At 43.0% G+C, this 15,695-nt stretch overlaps 1 protein-coding gene across 2 annotated transcripts in view; it reads right to left on the bottom strand.

The window, feature by feature from the left end:
- Window positions 1-15,695, bottom strand: part of adam12b (ADAM metallopeptidase domain 12b) — a 169,787-nt gene that overhangs the window by 132,628 nt on the left and 21,464 nt on the right. For both annotated transcript variants that reach the window (XM_014204336.3, XM_014204340.3), the window contains exons 2-3: window positions 12,274-12,395; window positions 9,273-9,346 (exon numbers count right to left, since the gene is read on the bottom strand). In XM_014204336.3, coding sequence (XP_014059811.2) covers window positions 9,273-9,346; window positions 12,274-12,395 — 196 coding nt within the window. The remainder of the gene's footprint in view (window positions 1-9,272; window positions 9,347-12,273; window positions 12,396-15,695) is intronic.

The raw sequence follows: 15,695 nt of genomic DNA, 5'->3' as shown, positions 1-15,695 counted from the left end.
GATATGGACTCATCAGATCAAAGGAGAGATTTCCACTGGTCTAATGTCCATTGCTCGAGTTTCTTGGCCCAAGCAAGTCTCTGCTTCTTAGTGGTGTCCTTTTAGTAGTGGTTTCTTTGCAGCAATTCGACCATGAAGGCCTGATTCACGCAGTCTCCTCTGAACAGTTGATGTTGAGATGTGTCTGTTACTTTAACTCTGTGAAGCATTTATTTGGGCTGCAATTTCTGAGGCTGGTAACTCTAATGAACCTATCCTTTGCAGCAGAGGTAACTCTGGGTCTTACTTTGCTGTGGCGGTCCTCATGAGAGCCAGTTTCATCATACTGCTTGATAGTTTTTGCAACTGCACTTGAAAAAACTTTTAAAAGTTCTTGACATTTTCAGGATTAACTGACCTTCATGTCTTAAAGTAATGATGGCCTGTCATTTCTCTTTGCTTATTTGAGCAGTTCTTGCCATAATATGAACTGGCTATCTTCTGTATACCACCCCTACCTTGTAACAACACAACTGATTGGCTCAAACACATTAAGGAAGAAAATTCCACAAATTAACGTTTAACAAGGCACACCTGTTAATTGAAATGCATTCCAGATGACTAACTCATGAAGCTGGTTGAGAGAATGCCAAGAGTGTGCAACACTGTCATCACAGCAAAGTCTGGCTACTTTGAAGAATCTCAAATAAAAAATATATTTTGATTTGTTTGAACACATTTTTGCTTTTTATATGATTCCATATGTGTTATTTCATGGTTTTTAATTCTACAATGTAGAAAATGGTAGAAATAAAGAAAAACCCTGGAATGAGTAGGTGCGTCCAAACTTTTTACTGGTACTGTATATTCAGTCACAAGTCTCTTGGATTATTTTCTGTTGCCTTTTTAAATGTTTGCTAAAATGATGTATTTTTTGTATTGTTGCTTTATACTGAAACAGTCTTTAGTTTTAATCTACACTATTATCTGTAAGTGTCTACTACCCTTTTTTTTAAAGGGTTGTAGACATGTTTCTATTAGTTTTCTGCTACTGTCTGTTGAGGAAGTGGGCAATATGGAATACATTGGAGGAAGGGAGAATTAATGAGTAATCAGTTCATGGATGTATAAACGGGGGGCATCCGTCAAATAAAATGGAGAACGCCAGGGAATAAGCAGGTAAATGTAGAGCATATCAATGACAAAAGAAATGGTACAGAGAAGTAACAGTAGCTAGGATAACATTAGATATTTGCATGTTATGCACTGAACAGGGGGCTAGAGCAAATATACACCTTAGTGAACATTTATTTTGTAAACTAATGTTAACTTCAACTAACATGACAAGTAAATAGACCTATTGCTCTGTAAAACAAAGTTAAATACTGAAACAATGTTAGACACAGTCTATGATATTAGCCAGAAAGCTCTGATGCTAGCTAGCTAACCAGTCAAGTCTATGAAAGAGGCTAGCTAGCTAGCATCAGCTTGTTACTGGTTATACTGTTTTCAAAATGCTCTCACAAGCACATTGCTGTAGCTTTTAAATTCTGTAAATGTAATTTAGTAATTTTAACTAATTTGATACATAATTAACGAGATATCCTTCCTATTGGCAATGCCTGACAACGCACCGGAAACGTCTCCCCCGATAATAAGGGGGCTTGGAACACACATTGAAGCTATTGCCTGGGTTAGAGGTTCCAAGACTATTCTATTAGTTATATTTCTATGTGTGCTGCTTTGTGGTCACTCAGTCAGCTGTTCTTCAACAAAATAAACACATTTAAACGGTTATAACGGATATGTTATAGTCATGACGGTCTTCATTCATAATCGTCGGTTACAAGGTTATACAGTAATTGTGCCAGCCCTAACTCCACTAAGACTGAATAAATAAAAACTGCTCCACTGGCAGGCACACGCACGCACGCACACACACACACGCAGAAACACAGACCGAGACAGACAGACACACACGCACACACCAAAAATCTAAGTACAGAAATGGGAATAAATGAGAGCCAGGATCCAAGAAGGAGGCCAGATGCGTCAGCCTAATTTCTCAGTCTGCTGCTCAGGTATAGAGCTAACAGTGAGCCAACATGAATGTCAGACAGAACAAGCAGGTCTAGCTACAAATTGATCCCTTTTTTGGGTCAAATATTTCCTGGAAGAAACAAAGGAAAAAGTTGAAGTGGGTCTGGGCTGTTACTTTAGAGCAGGGGTCTCCAACCTTTCTTGCCCAGGGACCCCCTCCCTTGAAAAACTGGCAACAAAGGGACCCCATCATACGAAAAAAATAAATGTCTTATCATCAGGTGAATGATAATGGCAAGGAGAAGTAATCAACATTTTAAAATGAATAGATTTGGTTGATATTTTCATTATTTTGACCTCCCCACATTATAATTGGAAGAGGAAGTGTAAACGGCCTATTAGCTAGAAAGGTAAATTGAAACACATTACCGCTAAGCGCAGCTGTTTAGATGGTTAAACAAAGGTTAGCCATTTGTTTGCAAAAATGAATGTCCAAGTCAAGAGAGCTTACCAGTAGCACTTGCTGCACTGGTAGCCTATTCGCAGGTGCTTTTCAAAGCCTATATCAGATACTAAAGTGAGTGTAATTGGCTCCAATGAGTGTAATTTGTTGAGAAATAAAGTTGACATTAGAAAGAAGATATTCTCCTCTTTTCTACTGTAGGTATGTAATTCAACATTTGTGTATTCTTTTGTTTCTAGCGATATTTTTAAAAACATAGATGTTTTTTTAAACTAATATTTGTTTATTTTATTTGTAGAAATATTTTTGAGGACCCCCTGCAGTACTTCCAGTTGAATACCCCTGCTTTAAAGAGACTCAATAACTGTAAGTAAAAAGTAAGTAGCCTTGCATGAGCCTTGGCTTGTGCGAGCCAGAACAGCTCATAGGAGTAGGAGCCTATCCCGTTTCTGTAGCGTGAGGCAGCTTGATGTACAAGTACGCCCTGGACAGGATGCTAGTCGATCGCAGGGCCTTACCCCAAGTCTATCTCCTTAATGCTAGTGCCAAGCAGAGATGCATCGGGTCCCATTTTTACAATCTTTGGTATGACTCGGCCAGGGATCAAACTCCTTCCAAGCACAGGGCAGAAACGAACCACAAGGCCACTGATTTTGTCTTACAATACGGTTAATGCTAAGCAGGTTGTTAGTGCTTGTAGCTGAGAGGATAGAGGAATCAATCTATTCATGATAAGCAATACACAGACGTCTGCACACGCAAATACAAACACACCCTGAAAGCTCTATACTTACTCTAGGCCAGACTGTTGAGCCAGGGCCAGAGGGCTGCTAGCTAATATATGTGACTCGTTTCAGGAAACTAGGCGTATGTTGCATGTCACTACTTCAGAGGAGAGCTATTTGAACGTACAATTTTTTTTAAATCAAAATCTGTTTTTTGGCAGAAATGCCTTCTGAACATGTGAACTTTGATGTGGCTTAATAACAAACTTGTATGCCATCTGTAAATAAGAATAAAATTGTTAGATTATGAGCCTAGTTGGTTTAGCCAGAGAAAAAGTCAAGAACATTCCCGCTAGCCATGATGGGCTGAAATAATGGGTGGGCTGGACATGCCGAGAGATGACTTTGGATTGGTCTGCTATGTAGCATGCATTTGTCTATTACATGAGCTGGTCAGTATGTGTAGGTAAACCTTTCTAATACATTTTTTTTAAAGATCACTTAGTAGAACAACAAAGGTGTTGCTCTCCACTTTCTGGAGGACCGAGTTTCGAAATCAGTGAAAGGCCTGGTGGAATTAGAGTATGATAGCTAAGGAGATGGAGATAATTCTGGCGTTTGATTGCAAATATGCAAATGGTGTCGATAAGAGAACACACAGAAGGCTGTTGTATAAAAAACTTGTCTCTGGATCTTCAAACTAAGGCAACCATGGCATCCATGACAGAAGAGTTCACCCATGTATACGATGGGTAAGATAGTCTAGCTATCTACATTTTCATATATTACACATTTCTAATTGTGTCAGAAAGTCGTTTTCATTTCAAGTTAAAGCGTATTGTTAGCTAGCTAGCTAACATTAGCTGGCTGACTTGCTATCTAACGTTACGTGTATGATCTGTGTAGTAATATTATTCATATCTCAGAGCCATTTGCACTGCTAGTTAAAACCATTTGCATTGCTAGTTGAACCTGGTTGGTTAGCTACCTTAGGGGCTTCCGAGTGGTGCAGCAGTCTATGGCACTGCATCTCAGTGCTAGAGGTGTCACTAAAGACCCTGGTTTGATTCCAGGCTCTATCACAACCGGTTGCGATTGGGAGTCCCATATGGCGGAGCACAATTGGCCCAGCATTGTCCAGGGTAGGCCATTTTTTTCCAAACATTTTTAGTCATTTAGCAGACGCTCTTATCCAGAGCGACTTACAGTAGTGAATGCATACATTTCAATTCATACATTTTTTTTCTTCTCCTTACTGGCCCCCCGTGGGAATCGAACCCACAACCCTGGCGTTGCAAACACCATCGCAAACACCATGCTCTACCAACTGAGCCACAGAGAGGCCATCATTGGAAATAATCATTTGTTCTTAAATGACTTGCCTAGTTAAAGAAAAAAAGAAGAAAACAAGTAACATTATGAGTTGAGATTAAGGTTTCATTGTATAGCTAGCTAGCTACATGTCCAAACAAAAGACTTCACTATGCAAGTAACAATTTCAATAGAATGTTCATGATGTCACTGCGACAACTGTCGATAGACATAGCTGGTAAATTTGAAGAATAAATTACAAATTTACGAAAGCTCAACACACGTTGAATATGCCCGGTGTCAGTAAACGTTGGCAAAAAAGCATAATTAAATTGTTGCCAGCAGTACAGTTGCAGTCACCAACGCTCCGAATAACACAAAAATAGCCTATCCAGCTCTGCTCGGGCGAGTAAAATGGTCAGAATGAGCTCTTCCTTCATTTGTGTCTGGAAGTAGCTAGCAAGCTAGCCAACGTTAGCCAGTTAGCTTGGGTGCTTGACTGCTGTTGTTAGGTCAGAACGGTCGGGTCAACCCTGCTCCTCGGCCAGAGCGTCCAGTGTGCACTCTGAATGCTCCGAGAGCGAAACGCTCTGAATTTATGAACAGACAATATGACAACGCCCAGAGTGCACTCTGAGCACCCTCTGGCACTCCAGATTGAATTTACAAACACAACCGTAGTATAAACCAGCCTTTAGTCTTGAAATCTTTGGTTGTTTAGTACATGGCCTCACATGTGAATCCTTAAAGAGCTAGGGGGGGGCTAAAGCTTAAGAGGGTGTGAATGATGCTGAATGGGTGTCGACAAAGCAGAGCTCTCCGGTGAGTGTACCAAAACATTCATGAGCCATTTTTCAAAAGTGAGGTTACAAGTTTATCAACTTTTAAAGCAGAATTGCTTTCCCATTGTTCCTCAACTGTAGTGTTTGATATACAATTACTAGCTCTGAGTCTCTACACAATTTCACATTTTTCTACATAAGACTGAATCGAGCCGGTCGTTTACATATTGGTTTATTAATTAGATTTGGTATTCTGTTTACTTTGGGTAGCCCTAGATCTTTACAGATTGGCCCTGGACCAGGTGTCCTCTGGAGGAAGGCCAAATTAAGAAACCTTATGGAGTCAGCAGAACCCTGTAAAAGACCACCACTTACAGTAATCCTCGAATAATAAAATAATTATAATAATAATGAAACATTTAAATTTGTATAGCGCTTTTCATTACAGCATTACCTCAAAGCTCTTCATAGGCAAATATAAATGATAATAATGAAATAAATACAATAAAAACATCATACATTTCAAATCAAGGCAGGAAATAGCAATAGTAGGCTAGGTTCTAAAATAACTTTCCAGATTAGGACTATAAGAAATAAAATCTGTAGAAATGTGTTTTAAGGTCTGTTTTAATAAGTTCCAATTGATGGAGCGGCTCTCAGATGGTCAGGGAGAGCATTCCATAGGCAGCAGAAGGCTCGATCCCCCATAGTACGGTATAGATGTCTTGGGGACTTGAAGCAGTAGTGAGTTGCTGGAGCGGAGAGCTTGAGGTGGCTCATTGATAAAAATGTGGTCGCTGATGTAGGGGGGACTCAATCCATGTAAAGCTTTAAACACTAGGAGGAGGATTTTAAAGTCAATCCTATAGTTGACCTGTAGCCAATGGAGTTCAGCAAGGATGGGTGTGATGTGGGCTGACTTCTTGGTCCTGGTCAGGACTCTCGCAGAACTATTCTGGAGAAGTTGTAGCCTCTGAAGTTATTTGGCTGGAAGGCCCCCGAACAGAGCGTTGTCGTAGTTGATCCAAGGAAAGATGAACGCGTAGACAAGTTTCTTTGCATCTGTCTGGCAGAGCGATGGTTTGAGCCTTAAGTTTTGCAGATATGTTTTATATGGGCATCAAAGGACAGAGAAGGATCAAACTTGACTCCCAGGTTGGAGATGACAGAACAGATGGATGGCTTCACTGTCAATTGTAGGGCAGATGTTTCCAGCACTGGTGACCTGCTTGAGTGTCCCAATAAGCATAGCCTCAGTCTTGCTGCTGTTCAGCTGGAAGAAGTTATCTTTCATCCATGCCCTGATGTCATCTAGGCAGCTGCCAGATTTTGCTAGGGCTGAGATGGTGTCCGGTTTGGTGTTAATATATATAGTACCTGTGGGACACCACATGTGACTGTAGACTCCTCCGATCTGGACTGTCCAATCGTGATGTAGTGATGCATTGCTTCCTACTAGAAAGGTAGGAGGAGAACCAGTTCAGAGCAGTTCCAGTGACTGCAGTGTGCTCTCTGAGACGCCGCAGGAGGATGTTGTGGTCAAAGGTGTCAAAACCAGCAAGAAGATTGAAGAGGAGAAGGAGGAGGCTAGGTGATCTAGAATCTGCAGCCATTAGTAAATCGTTCGTAACTTTCACCAGAGCTGTTTCAGTGTTGTGCAAGGGCCAGAAGCCAGACTGGAAAACTGCATACAGCGGATTGGAAGACAGAAGGGATTGAAGCTGATTTGCAACCACTTTCACCAGTACTTTTGATAGAAACGGGAGGTTGTAGATGGGCCTGTCCCCATAGGAGAATCCTCTTCGGGTCCAAGTAGAACCCTCTGTGGAAAGGGTCCAAAAGGTTTCTACCTGGAACAAAAGGGTTCTTTAAATGGTTCCCCTATGGGGACAGCTGAAAACCCCTTTTAGGTTCTAGATAGCAGTGTAGTTGGATAGGATGTCCTGCTCAAGGTTGGGTTTCTTCAGTAAGGGGGTGACTGCAATTGTTTTGAAGAGTGATGATACCTCCCTGGTCAACAGGGACTTGTTGATGAGGGTGGTGACAAACTGAAGCAGGCTATATGAGCAGGTTTTGAGTAGGGATGTAGGGTTAGGTACAAGGGTGCAAGTGGTGCCTTTCAATTTAAAGATGGATGTGGATGTGACCTCTGAATTTGCTGGGGGGGGGGGGAGTCTGAGTTGGGGGCTCAGGAGGTGGGGTGCAGGTAATCTTAGAGGCCAAGATGTTTGCGCTGTTAGGTCCTTTACTTAAATATACAAACACACTCTTACTGAAAGCCAATAAAACCTACAAACATATTGTATAGACTGCATACAGAATCTCTATAAACATCAGAGTACCATTTGCTTAGAACTCTGTCTACAGTGCAACTAAATTATGGGTGAAAATAATTTCTTAGAATAACAGAACCTCCATACTGATCACTGAACGCTATTTAGTGCCTCTTAAATTCAATCTAATAAAACCGTACAGACAGAAAATATTGTGCTATTACACAGAAAAAACTAAGAGAGCAAATTATATTACTCTGTGTTGTCTCTAACTCAGATCTTCTTCCTACCACCTGATCCTACAGAGAAGGCACGAGCCTACACAGTACGACTCTGCACAGTGCACACAGTGCACACACAGAGGTCACACCCCACCTGTGTCTGGGCACAGACATGTAACAGATATCAGTGGACACATCTGAAGGAATGCAGGGAGCGGGACAGGCGGAACATACGAAAGGGAATGGAAGCTACCAGCCAAATTATCTCTCAAAGCTGATGCACGGGTCATTGGGGTTGGTGGTGTGGGTGGGTTAGCAGGGTGGGATTTTTTATTATTAGGAATATGGTGGTGGAAATTTTGTCAGGGACATAGATGAATTTGGGCAGAAGAAGTGAGAGGAAAACCAGATCATTGATGTTTGTAGTGGGAGTGCAGTAAAAAACATGATTTCCTGTGTTTTATATATACTGAACAAAAATATAAACGCAACATGTAAAGGGTTCCATGTTTCATGATCTTAAATAAAAGATCCCAGAAATGTTCCATATCCACAAAAAGCTTATTTCTCTTATGTTTTGGGCACATGATAATGCCCTTTTAGTGTAAGAGCTGTTTGAAAAGACCGCCTGAAATCTCAGCCTGTTTTGGTGGGATGGAGTTCTGGCCTACATGATGACATCACCAGGTGGTAAATCAGTTAATAGAGGAATAAGAAAGAGAGTTTCAAAACTCTGCCAATAACAGCGATTTTCCGTTTTCCCCTCCCCAGTCATTTCACACCCAGACAGTCCTAGCAAAATTCTTGCTTGAGAAATTGTCCTAGCTGAGAAGCATTTTAATTGAAAACAATCACAATAAGGTACTTAATTGTTAACCAGAAATGACTTGATATTGAGATAAAAACGATACCTGGCTCAAGTGCTTGGAAGTGCTTAGCTTGTACTGTATATATAAACCGTGTATACTGTATATTCAGTAAATCTCACAAATACACACAACTCCACAGGATTCCCAGTTCTCATGCCTGGTATATTCCACAACCTGGAAGAGAAGAAGGTGATGAGAGAAAGGGAAAAGGGAGATATAAAAAATCCCTTCGAGTCATTCTTTATCAGCTATCCTCTTTCAACTCTTCAGAGAGACTAAACCATAAAAGAGCCTAGACATTTGTTCTGTGAAATCTTTTTTTCCCCTTCATGAAACTGTATCAGCCCTCATACTGTAGAAGCTTTAGCCATAGCTCGTACTACAGCCATGGGCACAGCATATGCTAGCTGAAGTGCAGCACATCTGATCATTGTTTACTCCATATGTAAATGTAATTGAATCTTTCCAAATTCAAACAACCATTCATGATTTAAACCAACATCCACTGGTCATCTCGCCAAATCGTTCATATTCCTTTAAAGGACTAGATGCCTGTAATGATGTAGGTCGGATGTGGGATTTGCAGCTGAAGATAGGATGATCACTTACTGGTTTTTTTGTAGTGCCAGGACCAGTTGTTCACCTTCCGCCTCCACCACCAGCCTCAGTGAGGCAGGATGACTCTAGAACACAAACACAGGACACGAAAGGTGAGGGGACGGGACACCCAGCCGGGCTTACATACTGGACAGGAAGTAGGAGGGCATGCTGGTAATGAGCTAGGAAGAGGGATTCCAGTTCCCAGATCCTTGGCATTGATGGTTGTCATGAATAGGACCCTGTTCTGCTGACTACGTGACCTGACCAGGAAAAAGATCTGGACTCTAACCAGCTGAGTTTTTAATGAGCACATATCAACGCCTCCCCATTACTAATGGTCCATCCCAGGATGACCCGGTCATAGACTCTTCCGTTAGTACCGTTCATCATTTCCCTTAGGTAAAAAACTTGGACTCAAATTTTCAAGAGATCAACAGTAATGAGAAAAAAAAACAAATCTAATGTTGAACAGTAAACAGAATAAAACAGTAAATAAATCATTACACCTTAGGTCTATAGCAATAATCCATGTCAGGTTTATGTTAGTCAACAGCAGAAACAAAAATCAGTTTTTGCAGAGCAAGCAGTGTTTTTCCTTGAGTGCAAGAACAACATTTTTGAGGATTGTCTGCATATTTCAGTGCTGACTGACACTAATTTCCCCAGAACTCCCGCCTTTTCAGCACTCATGATTTATGACCAAACTGGCCCATGGGAAAAGGCTGGGGATCTCGGTCTGTTGCACAGTTTATGAGAGGCTATCAGATACTGTGAAATACATACATACACACACACACACACACACACACACACACACACACACACACACACACACACACACACACACACACACACCCACACACACACACACCCACACACTTATTATTATTTTCTTTTATTTCAACTTTATTTAACTGTAGGGATGGAAAACCTCCTGCTACGAAAAATCTGTATGGATTTATGTCCATGCTTCATGTTGTCATTATAACTATTTTACTACACATGTAGAAGCAGGTACACAGACACGCAGGTAGGCATTTTGATTGCATCTTGACTTAGTTGGTTGGAAACACTGCCTTAAACCCCACGGATTTCACAGAGATAGACACAGATATGCAGGGCCATGGAGACAGGCAGAGATAAAGATAGGCAGACAGAGACAGAGTGAACATTTGTCCCAGTCAGATGATACTAAGACAGATGAGACTTGGCTCAGACCTGCTAGGCTCTGTTCAGGTTAGGGCTGTTTCTCTGCCAGAAACCCAGTGGGTTGACAGTAGGTCCATGGTGGGTCCATTTGTGGTCATCACCCCACTGTCCTGACTCAGGATGACTGTGATATTGGCTTGCTACTTCTAGTGGCACCGAAAACAGCTCAATAAAAATAACCGGCGAGGGAAAAATGAGTTGGATATCATCGCTGATAAAATAATAATAAAACTGAAGAATATGTTGGAATGGTCAACATGGCTATAACAGCTGGCTCCCGAACAATACAAATGGACATTGTTGTCAAACTCAATTGATTATGTCGTGTCATGACATTGGAATATCTCTCGAATAAAATCAAATGAACTTTCACCTAAATTCTGTCCTAACTAAATAACTAGAATCTCTTCCTTTTTCCAGACAAACTATAACACATTCTGATGCATTACTTTGTCAGCACTCATGACTCCTTCTCATTTCAGAGATGTTGTTATTTTACTAATACCCTCCCCATGTCATCAAAGTAAAGCTCAAGCTCAGCATTGAGGAAGTTGAGAGAGTGTGAAGTTGAAAGACTAACATAGTATTTCCTCCAGCTAGGAAAAACCTATGCACTGAGGTATAACTCTTGGAAAGAAATGGCTGTTTTAAATATTCTGGGAGTACTCCTCAACACTCCCCTGTTTTCCTTGACTGGAACGGTATCATTGTGGTGCATTGGGGGATCCTGGATTTCAAACATTCATTTCTCTCACTAAGTCCTAGTGGGCTGGACGAATTGGGTTTCCCAATCTGAAGCTACCCTAAAACCACAGACTCAATTGCAGAATGTGCTCAATGACCCCATGTAATAGCAGAGATAAAATGTGCTGATTTACCTGGTTTTAATAACTGAATGGATTTCAGGCATGGGGCGGCAGGTATCCTAGTGGTTAGAGCATTGGCCAGTAACCAAAACGTTGGTGGATCGAATCCCTGAGCTGGCAAGGTCAAAATCTGTCGTTCTGCCCCTGAACAAGGCCGTCATTGTAAATAAGAATTTCTTCTTAACTGACTTGCCTAGTTAAATAAAGGTTAAAATAAAAAAAATATATAAAAAGTGACACATGGTTCATAGCTAGGACCTCTATTATGTCTTATAAATCCTTGCTGTGCTTACAGTTCTGGTATGTCAAGGATGACAAGTGTTAGGTTGCATTTGCTGGCCATCCACAACTAAGCCCATCGGTCCAATACATTTTAGCACAATGGTTAGACTGTTTCAAATCCGGTTGCTACCTGACTTTGTTACAACACCAGACAGTCTAGTTTTCTCCCATCCCCCAAACCATTTCAAAATGTTGCTTTTTGTGCACTTTGTCCATTTGTAGAGTATAGGAAGCTGGCAAGTTGGGGGAATAATTTCATAGTGTGTGGAGCCTCTGGGCTTAGCTCATACGAAACAAACAACAGAGGGGCCATTTAACACTGTGGGGAGTGAGCTTTCAGTAACAACCACAAAGGGGAATCAGCTGAGGATAAACAGAGATGGGGATTTATTATGGGCTCATGACTGGAACAACAGAAGAGACCAGAGGCAGTCCGGCAGGCAGGCTGACATGTATGGTTGGCTGAGTTATGAGCAGCGTATTAGCATTAATCTGTCGTTCTGTCCCTGATCAAGGCAGTTAACCCACTGTTCCTAGCCCGTCATTGAAAAGAAGAATTTCTTCTTAACTGACATGCCTAGTTAAATAAAGGTCAAATTAAAAATTAAAACATTTCACCAGTGCCGCTAAAAGGCCGTTTTATGAATATTTACCCTGGACGTGAGCTGGCTGAGTGGTTTGCGCTCCGGCCCTTCCAGCAGGAAAGGTACCATGGTGTCATAGCGTTGGGGCTCAGGGACGACACTGTGTAGCACACTCTGGTTCAAGCTGTTGCCTGTTAAAAGATCAATAGCAGTGATTACTGATATAATCAATGGAAGTGATTTGAACTGAGTGGGTATGAGTAGTGGGATACTGATGTCCGTCTGGTCTCTGTTAAGTAGACACTTGACCTGAGGTGACCTGACTGAGAGAATGTATATTAATGTATAATGAGAATTACATAACCCTTACTTCACTGGTCGTGGCGGCAGTCAACCATGAGATTATGGAGAATGACATAACATTGTTATCAGACATGAAACGTTAAACAGTTTTTTGAACATGTGATTGTTTCATGATTTAGCTTTAGGCCACCACAAGTAAAATGTGTTGCTCTATTGTTTACATGACCTTCAATTCATTTAACACTAAATGTCCCATTTATGTAAAGGTTGTTAGTCACTTGAGTGAACCAAACTGATCTACAGCGGTTTAAAAAAACATTCACATTAAATATAACACTACTACACGCATCCATTTTTTAAAAACACTGACGTCTGCTTCCAACTCACACCCTCAAACACGTAGATCCCCTAAAAGCAGCTCACTTTCCAGCCCACTTTCTAGCTCACACTCTCAAAACACCTAGATCCCATGAACGCAGCTCACTCTACAGATCCCAATCACATGAATTCTAATCACCTGTTCACACACCTGTATGTCATTATCACACACTATTTAGTTCAGTTCTTTACACCCTATCACTGTGAGGTATTATTTGTTTTGTGACACTTCTTTCGGACCTCTGTTTTTCCTGCGATTTACTCCTCACGTTTATGATAGTATTTACCTGCCTCACTAACGACGCCTTTTGCCTGCCTGTACCTTAGCCTATCGGATTTCTTGTTATCTACTTATTGCCTGATCTCCCGGACTATGCCTTTTCCCTGCCTGTACTGTTGTCCTTTTGGACCCCCTGTGTATGACCTTCTGCCTGCCCCTGGACTCAGCTACCTGCCTCCTCCTGTGGTCCTTCGCAATAAACACCTGCTGGGCCCTGCGCTTTAAACCAGCTCTCTGTCTCCCCTCGTGTTCATTACAAACACACTATATGGGTTTCAGACAAAGGCAGCCCTCAGACAGCAAAGTACTATAGATATATTGCCTTTGGAAACCAACAGATTTGCTTTTCAAAACACAGTGCAAGCTCTCACTTATTCGACTGTAAAACAGTGGTGTCCCCAAAGGGTCTCTGTTCTGCAGTAAGACCACAGACACAACATCAATAATGGATGCTTTAACACAGCTCATCAGGAACACAGCTTTAACAATATATCTCGACAGCACCGCTGCACAAACCAACCTACTGCTGTGCTGCGCATTAAATCAATTTACATTTACATTTAAGTCATTTAGCAGACGCTCTTATCCAGAGCGACTTACAAATTGGTGCATTCACCATATCATATCCAGTGGAACAACCACTTTACAATAGTGCATCTAAATCTTTTAAGGGGGGGGGGGGGGGGGGGGTTAGAAGGATTACTTTATCCTATCCTAGGTATTCCTTAAAGAGGTGGGGTTTCAGGTGTCTCCGGAAGGTGGTGATTGACTCCGCTGTCCTGGCGTCGTGAGGGAGCTTGTTCCACCATTGGGGTGCCAGAGCAGCGAACAGTTTTGACTGGGCTGAGTGGGAACTGTGCTTCCTCAGAGGTAGGGGGGCCAGCAGGCCAGAGGTGGATGAACGCAGTGCCCTTGTTTGGGTGTAGGGCCTGATCAGAGCCTGAAGGTACGGAGGTGCCGTTCCCCTCACAGCTCCGTAGGCAATCACCATGGTCTTGTAGCGGATGCGAGCATCAACTGGAAGCCAGTGGAGAGAGCGGAGGAGCGGGGTGACGTGAGAGAACTTGGGAAGGTTGAACACCAGACGGGCTGCGGCGTTCTGGATGAGTTGTAGGGGTTTAATGGCACAGGCAGGGAGCCCAGCCAACAGCGAGTTGCAGTAATCCAGACGGGAGATGACAAGTGCCTGGATTAGGACCTGCGCCGCTTCCTGTGTGAGGCAGGGTCGTACTCTGCGAATGTTGTAGAGCATGAACCTACAGGATCGGGTCACCGCCTTGATGTTAGTGGAGAACGACAGGGTGTTGTCCAGGATCACGCCAAGGTTCTTAGCACTCTGGGAGGAGGACACAAGGGAGTTGTCAACCATGATGGCGAGATCATGGAACGGGCAGTCCTTCCCCGGGAGGAAGAGCAGCTCCGTCTTGCCGAGGTTCAGCTTGAGGTGGTGATCCGTCATCCACACTGATATGTCTGACAGACATGCAGAGATGCGATTCGCCGCCTGGTTATCAGAAGGGGGAAAGGAGAAGATTAATTGTGTGTCGTCTGCATAGCAATGATAGGAGAGACCATGTGAGGATATGACAGAGCCAAGTGACTTGGTGTATAGCGAGAATAGGAGAGGGCCTAGAACAGAGCCCTGGGGGACACCAGTGGTGAGAGCGCATGGTGCGGAGACAGATTCTCGCCACGCCACCTGGTAGGAGCGACCTGTCAGGTAGGACGCAATCCAAGCGTGGGCCGCGCCGGAGATGCCCAACTCGGAGAGGGTGGAGAGGAGGATCTGATGGTTCACAGTATCAAAGGCAGCAGATAGGTCTAGAAGGATGAGAGCAGAGGAGAGAGAGTTAGCTTTAGCAGTGCGGAGAGCCTCCGTGACACAGAGAAGAGCAGTCTCAGTTGAATGCCCAGTCTTGAAACCTGACTGATTAGGATCAAGAAGGTCATTCTGAGAGAGATAGCAGGAGAGCTGGCCAAGGACGGCACGTTCAAGAGTTTTGGAGAGAAAAGAAAGAAGGGATACTGGTCTGTCGTTGTTGACATCGGAGGAATCGAGTGTAGGTTTTTTCAGAAGGGGTGCAACTCTCGCTCTCTTGAAGACGGAAGGGACGTAGCCAGCGGTCAAGGATGAGTTGATGAGCGAGGTGAGGTAGGGGAGAAGGTCTCCGGAAATGGTCTGGAGAAGAGAGGAGGGGATAGGGTCAAGTGGGCAGGTTGTTGGGCGGCCGGCCGTCACAAGACGCGAGATTTCATCTGGAGAGAGAGGGGAGAAAGAGGTCAAAGCACAGGGTAGGGCAGTGTGAGCAGGACCAGCGGTGTCGTTTGACTTAGCAAACGAGGATCGGATATCGTCAACCTTCTTTTCAAAATGGTTGACGAAGTCATCCGCAGAGAGGGAGGAGGGGCGGGAGGGGGAGGAGGATTCAGGAGGGAGGAGAAGGTAGCAAAGAGCTTCCTAGGGTTAGAGGCAGATGCTTGGAATTTAGAGTGGTAGAAAGTGGCTTTAGCAGCAGAGACAGAAGAGGAG

The sequence above is a fragment of the Salmo salar genome, chromosome 01 (genome assembly GCF_965601325.2).
Source record: "Salmo salar chromosome 01, fSalSal1, whole genome shotgun sequence".
Taxonomy (NCBI): Eukaryota; Metazoa; Chordata; class Actinopteri; order Salmoniformes; family Salmonidae; genus Salmo; species Salmo salar.
The sequence above is the reverse complement of the archived record's forward strand: the minus strand, read 5'-3'. Positions and strand labels throughout refer to the sequence as shown.